Below are 16,182 nucleotides of genomic sequence, written 5' to 3'. Positions count from 1 at the left end.
TCCTCCTGCTTTGGCGAGCCTCTCACTTCTCATGATGATGGATGCAGCCTGGGACATCATGGATAAAAAGCCCCGATTGAAAGGCACTAATTACCCATCATTATTTTCCATGCCGTAATTTGTATGGAACGAGATTTCAATCAGTTGTCTGGGATCAACCTGGTTTTGACTAATCTTTCTAACGACAAGATGCTTAATTACAGATTTTTGCCTGACTTCTGGAGTACAGGGGGAGGCAGCTCTCACTGAAGCCAGTTTGCTATCAGGTCATTTTGTAGTCTTAAGTCCCAGAGGGTCCCCTGAGGGGAGAGAGAGAAAGTATGAGGAAAGTATTCCTGAGGAGACCAGACAAAATCGAACCAGCACAGGACCGGTGCTGCGGTAGTGACGTGGTGATGGAGGGTAGCAGGTGGGCTGAGTCAGCCTGCGCCCCTGCGCAGGTCACCTATCTACTGTGTCTCTACACCCCCAGCCAGCCCCCAGCCAGCCTCCAGCCAGCCTGGCTCTCTAGTTAGTGTCTCTGAGTGAGTGACGACTTCTAGGGCCTTCAGCTCCTCATCTGGAAGTCACCAGGCCAGGCAGGAGAATCTCTGAGCACTTATGTTTCACTGACTCCCTCTGTGCTCTGTCTGTCCAGAAAAATAGATCCACTGATGAAAGATACTCATTAAAGGATTTCACAAGGAGTGATAAAAACACTGTTTATTAAAACAGGTGATTCAGACTACTACGAGAGAAGGTCAATTTGAATTAAAGAAATATCTGAGTTTAAGGAAAAAATATATAATGAATAGACTTAGATGCATGGAATTGGATTAATTATAATCCTTGGTTCATAATACTTTTCATCACTGGCTTCCCATTCCCACTCTTTCCTTTCCCCTCCCTTCCCTTCCTCCTTCCCTCCTCTCTTCCCTCCCGTGTAATAAGTACCCATGGATCCATGGGACCTTGTCAATTTAGCCACATGGTCCTCCGCATCCTATACCTCCATTAAAGGCCCATTGTGCTTTATCTAATAATATTTTTTTTTTTTTTTTTTTTGTGGTATGCGGGCCTCACTGTTGTGGCCTCTCCCGTTGTGGAGCACAGGCTCCGGACGCTCAGGCTCAGTGGCCATGGCTCACGGGCCCAGCCGCTCCGCGGCATGTGGGATCTTCCCAGACCGGGGCACGAACCCGTGTCCCCTGCATCGGCAGGCGGATTCTCAACCACTGCGCCACCAGGGAAGCCCTCTAATAATATTTTTAAAGGAAGTTTAGCTGTGTTACTTTCAGGTGCCTGAGAGGCTGATTCATAACAAATAAAGCCTTGCTGGAGGGTCTGAGGGTCTGCTTTAATGAATAGCTCAGTGGCCCCTGGTTAGGAAATTAATCATGGAAATGTACATAAGAGTTTCTCAAGTATATGGAAACCATTTTTCTTCTGTAGAGTGGATTCCCATTTCAGGCTTATTTATCCTCTTAATTCACCTCACCTGCTACTTTCTCTCCTGGTAAATGGCAAGTTCCTTGTGGAATTATCCTCAGTTCTAGACCTGGGGACTTGGCTGAGGGAAGAGCTTTGCTGGGTTTATTAACCACAGGCTGCGGGGCCAGCTGCTGGATTTTCTGGAAGGGGCTTCCTGGGAGAATCACAACAGCAGCCACTGTCCCCTGAGAGCTTGCGGAGCCCTAGCACATTCTAAACGTTTTGCCTGCATTAGCCCCTGCTCTCCCAGAACAACCCTAGAAAGGAGGTGCTGTGGTGGAGCCCATTTTACAGACGAGGACCCTGAGGCCCAGAGAGGGTGACCTGTTTAACGCAAAGTCAGCAGCTACTGTGAACTGGCTCATCTGACGTCAGAGTGATGGCTCTTAACCGTTAAGTGACTCAGTGGCTTGTTTCTGCTGTTACAGGGGCAACCCCAGCACAGAGCCGAAAGGCGGCTGTGAGGGCAGCCCCTCTGCATGTGATCCGGATTCTGGCGTGTGGTAGGGTGGACTCTACTCAGTAGACGACAACAAGCCAGGCCCTAGGCTAATGAGGCCATCACATCTCTCTTCCCTCCAGGAGCCTCTGTTCCTCCAGAAGCTTCTCTTCTGCTGCCTGCCCACCAGTAGGTAGCCTTGAGGGGGATAGATCCCTGGGATTCCAGCTCAAATTTTTATTTTACTTTTTAAAATTTTTATTAAAAAAAAATTTTAATTGGAGTATAGTTGTTCCAACCTAAAGATTTATGACTGTCTCCTGCTGATATCCTGGAGTTTCTCTTCCTCTAGAGGTCCGTGGCTAAATAGCTGAAGAGTTTGAGTTTCCTTCAGAACTTCCAAGATTCTATTGTATTCGGAAAACCTTCAGCCCACTTCACTGTCCAGCAAGGTGATGTCCAGCAGAGGCAGAGAGTCCCCAATAAGCTCAGGCGTCCCTGGAGGTCAGGCCGCTCTGGGGTAAGGGTCCCACACTGGACGCTAAGAGGGGCAGGTCTAGGTGGGGGAGGGGTCCCACATTAATCAGATGGTGGTGACATTGAGGCCAGGGCAGCTCTGGCTGTGCTCCTGTTACGAGATGGATCAGAGGGAAAATGATGCCTCGAGGGGCTTCGACCACAGACTACTGCTCTTTCAAAGGCGGCTCCGATGGGGCAGCGGTCCCCTCCCGTAAAGTCAATAGTCATTGACCAGTTGGGAACTGGGACCCAGCCAACCACAGATGATGGACTCGACATGACCCTCTCCTCCCCAGAGCGCAAGTGTTAGCCACCTCCCCTCATCCCTAGGCTGTGCTCTTCCTGCTCCCCACCCTGACCACCTACCCCGTGGCCACATCCTCCTGGGCCTTGGCATCCAGGCTCCACCTCTGAGATCTTCCCTGACCCAATCTCCCATCCTTCCAGCTGTCCTGCTCCGTCCTCCTGCTGTACCTTGGCCTCCACCGCCTGGAAGCTCCTATGCTCTTGGGCGCTCCGTCTTCTCCCAATTCCGCGCTTTGTGACATCACTCTAGCCCCAAACTACACCATGTGCCCACGCTTCAGCTTCCGGGCCCTGTGCCCATGCCTTTCCCGCCAACGCCAAGTCAGTGGTTCTCAACTGGTGGTGATTTTGCCCCCCTGGGGAGCATCTGGCAGTGTCTGGAGAAGGTTTGGGTTGTCATATCTGGGGCTGGGGGTGCTACTGGCTTCTAGTGGGTAAAGGGCAGGGATGCTGCTAAACGTCCTGCAAGCGCACAGGGTGGCCCACAGTGAAGAATTACTTGCCCCAGATGTCAGTAGTGCCCGGGTTGAGAAAGGCAGATCAAAGCTCCCCTGTGTTGCTGCCCCTGCAGAGTGAGTTAAGGGGCCTGGTAAAGCTTTATGCCCCTGATTTGTGTTCTCTCCTCCTCCCACAGTTGCTGTTGCAAACTTTCTTCCTTTTGCTAGATCTCCTGACCTCACCTCCATTTCACGGAGTGAGGAGAGGCCGCGTGGGGGGCGAGGGAGGCCACCTACAAACTTCCCCTCTGCACAGCCAACCCTCCCTCCCCCTCTTACTGCTTTGGCTCGTTTCTCTTCTCTTCCAGGGCATCCAGATACCTTGCAGACTCCCACCAGGTCCCCTGACTGCATGTGTTATTCCTGTAGGATTCAAAATTGACTCCCCTAAGATTCACAGCTGGGGTGCTGAAAGCAAAGCAATAAGCAAAACTAAAAATGCAGGGGCTTCCCTGGTGGCGCAGTGGTTAAGAATCCGCTTGCCAGTGGTTGAGAGTCCACCTGCTGATGCAGGGGACGCAGGTTCGTGCCCCGGTCCGGGAGGATCCCACATGCCGCGGAGCGGCTGGGTCCGTGAGCCATGGCCACTGAGCCTGCGCGTCCGGAGCCTGTGCTCCGCAACGGGAGAGGCCACAACAGTGAGAGGCCCGCATACCGCAAAGGAAAAAAAAAGAATCCGCCTGCCAATGCAGGGGACACGGACGGGTTCAAGCCCTGGTCCGGGAAGATCCCACATGCTGTGGAGCAACTAAGCCCGTGCACCACAACTACTGAGCCTGCGCTCTAGAGCCCATGAGTCACAACTACTGAGCCCGTGTGCCACAACTACTGAAGCCCACGTGCCTAGAGCCTGTGCTCTGCAACAAGAGAAGCCACCGCAATGAGAAGCCCACGCACAGCAACAAAGACCCAATACAGCCTAAAATAAATACATAAAAAAAAAAATTTAATGAAGATTTCTGGGCCCCTCCTGCAGGACTGAATGTCCAAAATATGACTGGGGTGAGGTTGGGTCCAGGAAGCTACCTGTTCAACCAGCACGTTGGCTGACTCCGATCAAGATTGGACTGGAATTTGAGAAAAATCTTTTGTAATTGCAATCTTTCCATCTTGATTTGCTCTTTACCATTAGCATGTAACATGGAGTCACCATAGAATTCATTGCCTCCTCTGGGGAGCAGTGGGGAGCGATGGGTAATTATACGGGGTCAGTAGGTGGGATCACGATTGCCCAGGGCAAACTGGAAAGTAATTTTAAAATTTCTTAAATTCCTTACGTTCTTGACACACCCCCTCCTCATCAAAGAAGCTGATAAATTACGGACAATAACAACAAAAACATTCCTTCTCTGCCGCCACTGCCCCTAAGTTCAAGTGGATGGTGCTGCCTACAGGTGAGCAAGGAGGCCGCCACCCCTACTCCCTCCTCTGTCTGAGACATGGCCAAACTCCCTGAAAGGATTGTCTGCTGTTCAGTGCCTCCTGCAGACCCGGCCCTGTGGCTCCCATCCCCCCATGCGTGATACTCCTCTGACCAGCCACATCCTGACTGTTCACTGCAGGGGATGCTGCACTCCTGACTTCCCCTGACTTTGTGGCTGCACATGACATGCTGCCACCTCCCTCTCGATGGCTCTCCTCCCTGCATGTCCACGACTCTCTCTCTTCTCCAGCTCCTCTGGCCACTTCTTCTCTGCCCTCTTCTTGGACTTCTTTCCCTCTGTCTTGCCTTTAAATTTTGCTTTTGAATAAAAGAACAATGTCCAGGAGGTCAAGGATGGGTGGAGGGAGGGGGCAGGTTTCCTGGAGGGAAAATGAAGGCAAATATGAATGAATGAGTGAATGAATGAAGCCAGACCAAAGGGGCATGGCGGGGGGGGGTGGAGGGGGCCCTGTCCGTGTCGTGTTCCACACCCCCAGCCCCTGCCTTGCTGGTGCTCAGCACACATGTGTTTCTTTCGTGTCTGTCCTTCCAGTGAGAGGATGAGCTTCTTGACATCATGGGCTGCGCTGGTCACGTCCTGCTGTCTGGCCAGCACTTGGCACATGGTAGGTGCCCGAAGTACCTGTTGACTCACACTGGAAAAGACATTCTAGGGGCCAAAATAATGGTCACAGAAGTGAGACGCCTGCAGGGATGAAATCATCAGACCCTCCTCAGCTGGGGCTCAGGCACTAAACCAGTAGCTGGATTTCTGTGCCAACGCTGAGGCCAGGGTCAAGTTTGCTTCCTTCTCAGTCCTAGAGTCTCTGACCAGGGCCTGGGGGCAGCAGCCTGGACATGGTGCATCTTGGTCGCACAGCCCACTAAAGAAGGCTTTGAACCAGTAAGGAGAGAGGCAGGAGGGGAGATCTGTGGCTTAGGGTATGAAACCACTGCCTGCCCTGAGTGTCCTTCAGGGCTGGCTGAGCCATAAGTCTGGGGAAGACAGCTGGGGCAACTGTGGCTTGCTGTCCGCTGGGCATGGCTGTAGGGCTCCCCAGCTGCATCTCTCAGAGCACAAGCTTCTCATACGTCCAAGGGACAGATCTGAAGCGGGTGGCATATAACACATGCTCACTAAATAGCAGTTGCTATAATTACTGCTTATATCAAGTGTATCTCCTGAAATCTCTGGGGTGCTCACAAGCCTGGGAGAGGAGTGGGATGGGGGCTTGGGTCTGGGAGCTGCCTTGCCCTGCAGTGTTTGTCATGGTGGGCCTGGGGTGTTCCTGGGCACTGCAGAGCCTAAAGCAGCAGTAGGAGGGGATTACAAATGTAAGAGCACCTGGTCCGCTCTCCCTGCAGGCCCAGCACAAGGGCACTGTGGGGGAGTTAACCCACAGGTGCATTTGTGTTTCTCAGGCAGATGGCGTTTCCTGGGAACACACCAGGGAGCCTCTGGTGGATGGAGGGGTGGCAGGTAGCCTCGTAGAGGCTGGGGACATGACAGGGCACCAGCCAGAGATGTAAAACAAACAAAAAAACACCAGAGGAGACTTTCAGTGTGGTATCCTCTGCCAATGTAAGGGACACTTGGGGCTGGTAGGAGAGGTGTCTCAGAAGACTCAGGAATATTCAGTTTGGAACAGAACAGACCTGGGAGCCTCTATCTTCAAACACTACATTCCAATAGATAATAAACTTCTTGACAGTAGGATCCTTATAGGTATCTTTTATCTTTTTATCAGAAGCATCTCCCAGCTTCTGATTAGAACTGTCTGCAGGGCAATGTGTTCCCTGCCTCTGGACATGTTCAAGTGTAGATGGATGGGACAGTGCCCTGGGAGGGGTATTGGCTATGAAATCACTGGTGGGACCAGGGACAGTGGAGGCCCCTCCCCATCATAAGATTGCTTTTGGTGGTGCAAGTGTGTGGCCAAGGTTTTGTTGGGAGGGTGGGCTTTGTGGGTGTGATAAGACAGACCTTTCCCCATATGGTGAATAATCCTTTCCCCAGAGATCTGCTCAGAAAACAGGGGCCACCTCTGAGCATCGTTGGACTGTGGCTGCTTCCCCAGTGGGCCCTCCAGCACTGGACACTCCCTCCGTCCCCACTGGGGCCATCTTTCGATGAATGGGGCTGTATTGCCACTCTCTCCAGCCCTTTTCGTTCTCCAGGACGCTTCCCTCTCTCTCTCTTTTTTTTTAAAGAATCAATTTTATTTTATTTATTTATTTTTGGTTGTGTTGGGTCTTCACTGCTGCACGCAGGCTTTCTCTAGTTGTGGCGAGTGGGGGTTACTCTTTGTTGCGGTGTGCGGGCTTCTCATTGCGGTGGCTTCTCTTGTTGCGGAGCACAGACTCTAGCCGCGAGGGCTTCAGTAGTTGTGGCGCACAGACTCAGTAGTTGTGGCGCACGGGCTCAGTTGCTCCGCGGCATGTGGGATCTTCCCTGACCAGGGATCGAACCTGTGCAGGACCCTTCCCTCTTAACTTTCACCTGCTCCTTAGGCATCCGCCTTGGCCTCCTCTTTACCTCCACCCAGCCAGGCTGGGACATGGACAGATGAACCCTGACCCAGCCTCCTGACTCCAGGGCCTGGCTGGCCCAGAGCTCTTGCGTATGGACTGCAGCTGGGCTTTGCTGAATGCATTTCCTGGCCCTTCACTCTTCTTGCTCAGGCGGGAGAGAAGCCCCTCCCCTCATCCTGGGAGTTGGGATGTGTGAGGGTCGCACTTTGCCTTTGCCTGCCTTCTTTCTTACCCTCTCAGCATGGTTCTGGGAGGAGAGGTTTTTGTTATGGGAAATGTCTTATGACCCTTCCTCGTGATCCTGCCTCACTGTTAATGCTCCCTTGGCTCTATAGTGAGGCAGGGGCCTTAGAGGTTGAAGTTTGAGGTTAAGAAACAGCTGGAGGACGCGTGGAGTTGGGGTTGGAAGGCCTCCTCATGCTGCATGATTGAGGCACAGTCTCTTGAGGGGGAGGCCAGCCTGATCGGGGCTATGAAGAGGAATGAAAGAGGGGGCCTGGGAGCCACCCACCAGATGTGCCTTGGGCCGGAGGCAAAACCCAGAGGGCAGCCAATTTGGCGGATGCCTTGGCCACAAGCCCTACCTTTTGCCCTGACCAGATGACTTGGCATCTCTGGTCCCAATCTCAGCGTTGGTGCCATTTGGGGTAAACTCCAAGCTTGGGCTTACCTGCTGCCCCGGGGATCAGGTGAAGTGGGCCATCAGGTCATTGTACTGAGGGTGTCTGGTCCAGGAGCTGGCACCCATGGACTTTCAAATGTATTACTGTTGTGCCGGAAGGCTGGCCAAATATTTTGGCTGAATTATTATCACTTTTGTCACCCTCAGACCAGCAATTTAAATGCAAAGGACTGGGGGGGGGCCTCATCTGAAGTTTATTGATCGATCAAAATGTAGTTTTTGTTTTGAGGACTCAGAAGGTTCTGGTGGGTAATGCCAGAAACTTGCTCTGGGCTGTGCCGTTTTTCAGCCCAATTGACCTTCTCGGCCAGCATTTTATCTCACCAATGCCTTAACGTAGGGCCCCTCCCAGCCACCCCGCCCACCCGGTGCCCGGAGCCCAAAGCTAATTCCTGGGGACAGCGTCACACCCACCGCACCCTCTCCAAGCTGACTCCTGCGCTCTGTGTCCCCAGGCTGCTGAACAGAATGTCCGCAGACGACCGGCACCTGGTCTCCAGCTGCGGCTCCTTCATCAAGACCGAGCCGTCCAGCCCGTCCTCGGGCATCGATGCCCTCAGCCACCACAGCCCCAGCGGCTCGTCCGACGCCAGCGGCGGCTTCGGCCTGGCCCTGGGCGCCCACGCCAACGGTCTGGACTCACCGCCCATGTTCGCGGGCGCCGGGCTGGGAGGCACCCCCTGCCGCAAGGGCTACGAGGACTGTGCCGGCGGCATCATGGAGGACTCGGCCATCAAGTGCGAGTACATGCTCAACGCCATCCCCAAGCGCCTGTGCCTCGTGTGCGGGGACATCGCCTCCGGCTACCACTACGGTGTGGCCTCCTGCGAGGCCTGCAAGGCTTTCTTCAAGAGGACCATCCAAGGTGCGTGGCAGCAGGGTGGGCCCAGGCGGGGTGCGGGCCCGGCAGGGAAACGGGTGATTCTCGCGAGCTGCCAGCTTGGGTCTGGGAGCCACTGGAGCCGAGGTTCTGGAGGCTCCCTTCTCTTGTCTCCCAGGTTTTCTCATTTGGGGATTCTGGACAAGGGTTCTAAGTCCCAGGCTTTTGTTGAAATGGCATGCACCCCCATAGGGCGCCCCAGAAGACCCAAAGAAAATCCACACAAATGCCTTAGCACAGGTGCCTCTCTCGCTAGGATGGGGAACGCTGTCAGATGTGTGTCCCTAAAAAGCCGATTTTTTGGAGAAAAAGCCCTATTTGCCCTGCAACTCCAGACCTCTTGAAATGTAATGGGTCTCTCCTTTTGTTTTTATCTTTTTTAATTGCACAAGTGGAATGTGACTCTTTTCTTCATCGTGAAACAGTCAGGGCCACAGAGCAAGGGAATTCCCCCCCCCCCCCCACTACTCATCCTGTCCCATCCCCGTGGGGCCCGCTCTTTGAGGGCATGTGCGTATCAGCTGAGTCATGTTCCAATGGCCATGAGGTGGTTGTCTTTCTCAGTGGGTACTCGGTCTGATGAAGTCAGTCCTGTGCAGACTGGGGATAACAATGGGTCCGCCCTCCCAGGGCTGTTATGAAGGTCATGGCCCAGGGCCCAGGGCAGAGGAATGGCTGGGCATGCTAGCCAAGATTCTTTCTACAGTAGGTCATGGGTGGAGCTCTTGCTTCATGCGTTCCCTACCATCGAGTATCTGTGAACTCCTACTAAGTGCCAGCCTGACGCTAGGAGAGACCAAAAGCCCTGCTTGTGGAGGTCACTGAGATGGGCAGGTGCCGACCCCTGGAAACTACAAACCAGACTGGAGAAAACCCAGGGGTGCCAATCCTGTCCCTGTCCTGCCTGGCGGTTCGTCACTCCCCTATTTCACTTTTGGGAGAGGCAGGCTGAGCTTCCCTGGGATGATTCTTGGCCTGTTCATTCAACGAATATTTGTTTAAATTTCTTGTGACGAGTTATTTATTAAACTAAGTGAGGGCACTAGGACTGGCTGTGTTTCAAGTTCTGTGTATTAGTTGAGATGGTGTGGTGTCCTGGCCAACCGCTAGGCAGGCTCCTGGGTCACACAGCTCCATCCCTTACCTTACAGCTCAATGCCTTTGGGGCATTTGCCTCAGTTTCTCTCTCTGCTTCAGTTGGCTCTTGGGTGAGGTGTGATGATGTCATGCCTACCTCACACAGAGCTGTTAAAACTGGCTTAAGTGCAGTAATAGCTATAAAGCACTCATACTATTGCCTGGCACTTAGTAAGCGCTAAATAAATGTTTGCAGTTATTATTTTCACTTTCACAATATCACTTAGGACACATTATTAAGACAACAGACAAGATTTGTGTTATCTTCCAGAGCAGGCCTTTGTAATTAGCATACATTTAAATGAAACCGCACAATCACTATTTTGACTTAACAGGATTTAAACTATTTTACCTATTTTAGCTACAGATAAATTTATTCATTAATTGAACCCTTTAAAAAAATATAAACATGGTAAAAATTCAAACAGTACAAAGAAATAAGACAGTAAAAAGTAAGTTTTCCTAAAACCCTAGGCCCCAGTTCCCTATACCTTTCCCCAAAGGAGTCATGATACCAACTTCTCTCAGCAAATATTGATTGAGCACTTTTGTATCAGGCACCGTGCTAGCCTTCAGCACAGTGAATGGATGCATCCTGGTCCCTGCCAGCTTCACATTCCCCAGTCTGGGAGGAGGCCCTGGAATCTCTAAATGTCAAAAGCACTGCATTAATTCTCAGTATCCTGCCTCAACCAGGGTTGAAAACCTCCAGTCCAATGTCCAATCAGTATCATTGGATATTTGACAAATAAACATGAGATGTTTAAACCAATTTAAGCTACTGAAATAACAGTGTTTTTCTTTCCAAATTGGGAAGTAATCTTGATAAGATTGCCACTATTTTAGACTATTGGAGGGCAGTTTTTGAAAAATTGCTTTTTAAGAGACAATTACATTTTCGTCTGTCCATATTCTTAAATGTGCTGGAGAGTTCTGGATTAAATTTTCTGAAACAAGAGCCTGGTGTAGACTCAGAAACCTTACTACACCCTCAACAGCCACCTGGGTGCTGACAACATCTTCTGCAAGTCAAGAGCCCACAGGAAGGGGCTTCCCTGGTGGCGCAGTAGTTAAGAATCCACCTGCCAATGCAGGGGACACTGGTTTGAGCCCTGGTCTGGGACACATGCCGTGGAGCAACTAAGCCCATGCGCCACAGCTACTGAGCGGGCACTCTAGAGCCCGCGAGCCACAACTACCGAAGCCCGCATGCCTAGAGCCCGTGCTCCGCAACAAGAGAAGCCACCGCAATGAGACGCCCACGCACCACAGCAAAGATCCAACACAGCCAAAAAAAAATTTTTTTTAATAAATAAATAGCCCAGAGGAAGGATTTGTAAATAGTCTTAGTTATTTGCTACCACGTAAAGGATAAAGATCTCTTCCTAGAAATTCAAAGACAAACAGCAGCCTTTTTTGCGATCAGAACTGAACTACTCTGTCTTTTCTTTGTCACAAGAAGAGTTACTCATTTCCAACCAGAAAGGTTTCTATCTGAAACAGGGACAAGTGAACTCTGAGGCTGACGGATTGCTCTGGTTATTTTATCAATTCTTTGGTTTTGTTCTAACAAAGCTTTTGATTTTGTTGTTTCTGAGCATAACAGTTGTAGGAAATTTGGAAAAATGGGGAAAATATAAAGAGGAAACAAATGACTTACAATTGGACAACCCCAGAGTCAGCTTAGAACCAAGAGAGCATTAATTTAGACCCTGCCCTGAGTCAGGTGCTTCAGGGAGAGAAAGAGACAGGGTACCTGCCCTCAAGAAGCTGGAATCTAAGGCTTAGAGCACACGAGCTGCAGGCACAGCCTTAGCCCAGCCAGGGCAGTCTCCTAAGCACCTCCCCAATTAAGGAGGATATTTAGGCCATTTTTAAAAAGGCCTTTAGTCACAGAATGATCCATTCGCAAAGTAAACGCCTGGACGGCTCTGCAAATCATGCTCGCTCACAACCCCCCTTCCCTCCTTAGATCCCTTCCATCTGCCCAGTTCGGTGGTGGTTACGTCAACGTGGGAAGAAAGGTACGGAAACAAAGAAGTCACGATAGACTTAGGGAGAAAGCCCTCAGACCGCCATTCCCTGCCTACAAATATTTATTGAGCACTTACTGTGTGCTTGTCTGCGCTGGGGGCTAGCACTGTGTGGATGGGGGAAGGGAATGGGAGGGGTGGGCAAAGTACAGTTTGCCAGCGGCTTCCTGCTTTTGTAAATCAAGTTGTATCAGAACAGGGCCACACCTATTTGTTTACATATTGTCTGTTTTGGTGCTTTGGTGGAATAGTTGTCAGAGACTTTCTGGCCACAACGCAGAAAGCATTTACACTTTTCTGGCTTTTTACAGTAAAAACGTGTACACACACCCCCCCACACACACACACTTCAGCACTGAACGAGGTAGTTGCAGCCCACCAGCCCTCAATGCCTAGTAATGCATGTTAAGTGTTCATTACACTTTGCCCAAGTCTATGCTGTCGGTGCTGGGGCTTATGACACTCACCCAAAGTAGATGAGCTCGGAGATAGACAAAAAGGCACAGTCCTGAAGGGACAGAAAGGCTCCATGGCAAAGGAACTAACCCTCAACCTGATTGAATTTACTAGCATATCGATAGAAAAAAAAAAAAGAGGATGGATCAGCCCTGGAGGCACAGAAAAAGAAAGCTGACTTTGGCAAAGGCCCAGCCCTAGGTAAAGGGAGTCAGCCTGGGACAGCCTATTGTGATTAAACATTCAATGGATTTGATTAACATCTTTCTGATTATAATCTGGGTCCCCTGTTGGTCTTCTGCTTGGAGCCAACTTGCTGTTTAGGCAGAACGCTGGCTGGGTAGATCAATTTCTTATCATGCTTGAGTGTGCAGGCATCCTGGACTTATACATCTGGTCCCTGAATTTGGGCAATGTGAGTCAGCCCCTGAGAGATGGAGCCCTTTTCTGTGGCTGGCACAGTCAGGCTTCTGGATCATAGGGCTAAGTGCCAGCTTCTGGACTGTGACGCTGACCCACAGTAATGAAAACCTTTATCATGAGTACCACAGTGATGAGGGGGCCTTTCGGGGAGCCACCTGGGGGATCTTTGCCAAGCTATACCCCCAAACTCTGACCCTCTCTCAGCAACCGCCCTGCCTCCTGTTCCATGGAGAAAGTGGAGGCCCTCAGATGGGAACTCCCTCAGCTTGTTGCCACCAGACCTACCCACTCTCGGCAGCATCTCTCATTTACTGATGGCACAGATCTTCATTGCTACCCACTCGTGCGGGGAGAGGTGGCTTCCACCCCAGGCTCAGCTTTTCTCAGGCTTGGAATCCATCTCCTCACCACTTCCCAGAGACCTTCCTACCCATTATCTCCTCTCTTTTCATCATCTCACTCCCTATGGGCTCCTTTCCATCAGCATTTAAATACTGTTAGTATCTCCAGTCTTAAAAGAAAGGCCCTTCTGGGGCTTCCCTGGAGGTCCAGTGGTTAAGACTCTGTGCTTTCACTGCAGGGGGCATGGGTTTGATCCCTGTTTGGGGAACTAAGATCCTGCAAGCTGCGTGGCCAAAAACAAAACAAAAAACACAACAATATGCCCTTTTGTTAAACTTGCATATTCTCAGTCATATTATGTAAGACCATGTATTATATTTTGAAAAACTTTTTCTTACATTTTGGAAGGCAAGGTTTATCAAATGTTTCACATGACTCTTTGATGAAAGTAAGTGTCTTTGCCTTCTCTAGGGCCACTTTCCACATCATTTGGTGCAGCGTTTCAGAGCACACCACCTTCACTTCCATCTTGGTTATGGGAGATTTTATGAGCATGTATGTGCTGCTGTCCCTCAGATTTTCATTTTGAGCCCTAAGTACATTTCCTAGACCACGAGGATAGTTCTTTTTTAGTTGTGTCAGTGTTTTTTAATTGAAGTATGATTAACTTACAGTGTTGTGTTAGTTTCAAGTGTACAGCAAAGTGATTCAGTTATACATATATATGTGTGTGTGTGTGTGTGTGTATATATATATATATATATATTCTTTTTCAGATTCTTCTTCTTTATAGGTTATTACAAGATATTGAGTGTAGTTGCCTGTGCTATGCAGTAGATCTTTGTTGTTTACCTATTTTATATAGTTGGGTCAATTTATAGTCACGGTTTCCACAACATATCAGGTACCATACTGCTTTTGACTCTCAGTGTTTGTTAATTATGGTTCATATTCCCAGCAATAACTAAATTTGTGTTAAATTTCTTTCTGCCTTTGTTACTGATTCAGTCTGGTGATGAGCCTTGATTGGGGTCTTCTCAGGGCACCGAGTCTCCCTGAAAGGAGGTTGTTCAATATGAAGTGACTGACACAGCACCTCAGAAAGACGCAGATATTAAGCAACTTCCTCTTCTTTCTATTTTTTTTTAAATTAATTAATTCATTCATTTTTGGCTGCGTTGGGTCTTTGTTGCTGCGTGTGGGCTTTCTCTAGTTGTGGCGAGTGGGGGCTACTCTTCATTGCGGTGCGTGGGCTTCTCATTGCGGTGGCTTCTCTTGTTGTGGAGCACGGGCTCTAGGTGCGCAGGCTTCAGAGTTGTGGCACACGGGCTCAGTAGTTGTGGCTCGCGGGCTCTAGAGCACAGGCTCAGTAATTGTGGCTCACAGGTTTAGTTGCTCCGTGGCATGTGGGATCTTCCCAGACCAGGGCTCGAACCCATGTCCCCTGCATTGGCAGGCGGATTCTTAACTGCGCCACCAGGGAAGCCCACTTCCTCTTTTCTAAAGGACAGTGTTGGGGGAAAAGTCCTGCCTTACATCTGAGCTTACAAAACACTTGTTCAGTTCTTTGGTGATACTTTACTGAGTCCCAACTATTGTGCTGGGAGTTGAAGACAGAACAATGGGCCCTACTCTGTGGCCTTGTATTCTCAGGGGTAAGGCAGACAGTATATATGATAACAAATAAAGAGGCATAATGACAGCCCCAGGTGAGTGCTGTGAAAGAGAAAAACCAGTGATGAGAGCAAAGGTGGCTGAGAGAGGGGGTCTAATTTAGTCTGAGGATTAGGTAAGGCCGTGCTAAGAAGGTGACTTTCAAGGTAAGGGGAAGCTCCAGGCGTTCCAGGCAGGGGAAACAGCGTATCTGTTTCAGGACCAGAAGGAGGGCCAGTGTGGCTTTTATGAGTGAGTAAAGGCCAAGTGGAAGGAGATGGTGCTGAGAGGCTGACGAAATCTCAGGCTGTGGTGCGTGCAGCACTTGGATTTTCTTCTAGGTGGGATGGAAGCCGTCGACAACACATGCTGCGTGGCCATGAGGGGCTGTGCGGAGGGTAAAACCGCCCTGTCCCCTTCCCTATGTTCCCAGGGCAAGTGGCCAACTTTTCAGGTCACCGGGAGGCCCCTTGAGTAGCTCCTTAAGATGAGGAGGAACAAGCAAGAAAGAGGCCCTGGCACCGAGCTTCCTCTGTTCACATGGTGCCCGATGCAGGCTTGGAAGGAAACTCCCCAAGGAGAGGGGCGGTGGGGGGGGGATGATTGATGGGTTATTCTGCCTTGGACCACCTCCAGGCCTTTTGTCCTGGTGAATGAGGCCTGGTATCCCAGGGGACAGAGACAAGCCAGGAGTAAGTGGGAGCCCCGAGTGGGGTGCTGTCCCAGCCCTGCCACTTGCCAGCAAGCTGACCTTGAGCAGGGCCTAGGATCCTCTGGCCTCAGTTTCCTCATCTGTACAAAAGCATAAAAAGAGTCAATTAAACCCACAAAACATTGCTGTCTGCTGGGCACTGAGGCAATGAGAGGAAGAACAAATCACAGTTCCTCTTTTCAGAGGCACAGCCAGGGTGAAAGGCAGCTGAGACACAGCCAGACAGAGCAGGGAGGGCTTCCCAGAGGAAGGGACATTTAAGCTGGAGTGGAAAGTGAACGTTCTTGGTAGAAAGAACAGCAGGAAGAGGCCCACAGAAGTTGAATGTGCTCTGCTCGGGAAGAGAAGACCAGTGGTAGGTGAGGGGCTGGAACAGAAGCTGGGACCAGACGGCAAAGGTCTTCACAGACCCTGTTAAGGAAAAGTATAGAGTAATATTTCTGCTTGGGCTGCTTCACCTGGCTTAGAATCCCAACTTTACAATTTCGTAGTTGTGTTAAGTTGGGCAATTTCCTTCGTTTCTCTGGTCCTTAATTTCCTTGTCAATAAAAGGAGACTAACGGGGCTAATAAATAGTTCCTGCTCCTAGGATATTCTTGCAGAAATTAAATGAGACACGAATGTAGAGTGTTTAGCTTAGTGCCTGGCATATGATAACCATTAGATAAATAGGATTTG

The 16,182-nt window shown here is 50.4% G+C and overlaps 1 protein-coding gene across 5 annotated transcripts in view; it reads left to right on the top strand.

Moving 5' to 3' along the window:
- Window positions 1-16,182, top strand: part of ESRRB (estrogen related receptor beta) — a 176,591-nt gene that overhangs the window by 113,586 nt on the left and 46,823 nt on the right. For 3 of the 5 annotated variants that reach the window (XM_067028034.1, XM_067028032.1, XM_059057948.2), the window contains one exon: window positions 8,324-8,733. In XM_067028034.1, the coding sequence (XP_066884135.1) occupies window positions 8,324-8,733 (410 nt within the window). Of the gene's footprint in view, window positions 1-2,261; window positions 2,430-8,323; window positions 8,734-16,182 lie in introns of all 5 variants that reach the window. The other 2 variants (XM_067028033.1, XM_067028031.1) reach the window with 1 other exon arrangement.

The sequence above is a fragment of the Kogia breviceps genome, chromosome 3 (assembly GCF_026419965.1).
Source record: "Kogia breviceps isolate mKogBre1 chromosome 3, mKogBre1 haplotype 1, whole genome shotgun sequence".
Lineage (NCBI taxonomy): Eukaryota > Metazoa > Chordata > Mammalia > Artiodactyla > Physeteridae > Kogia > Kogia breviceps.
This window is presented reverse-complemented; position numbering and strand designations above follow the sequence as displayed.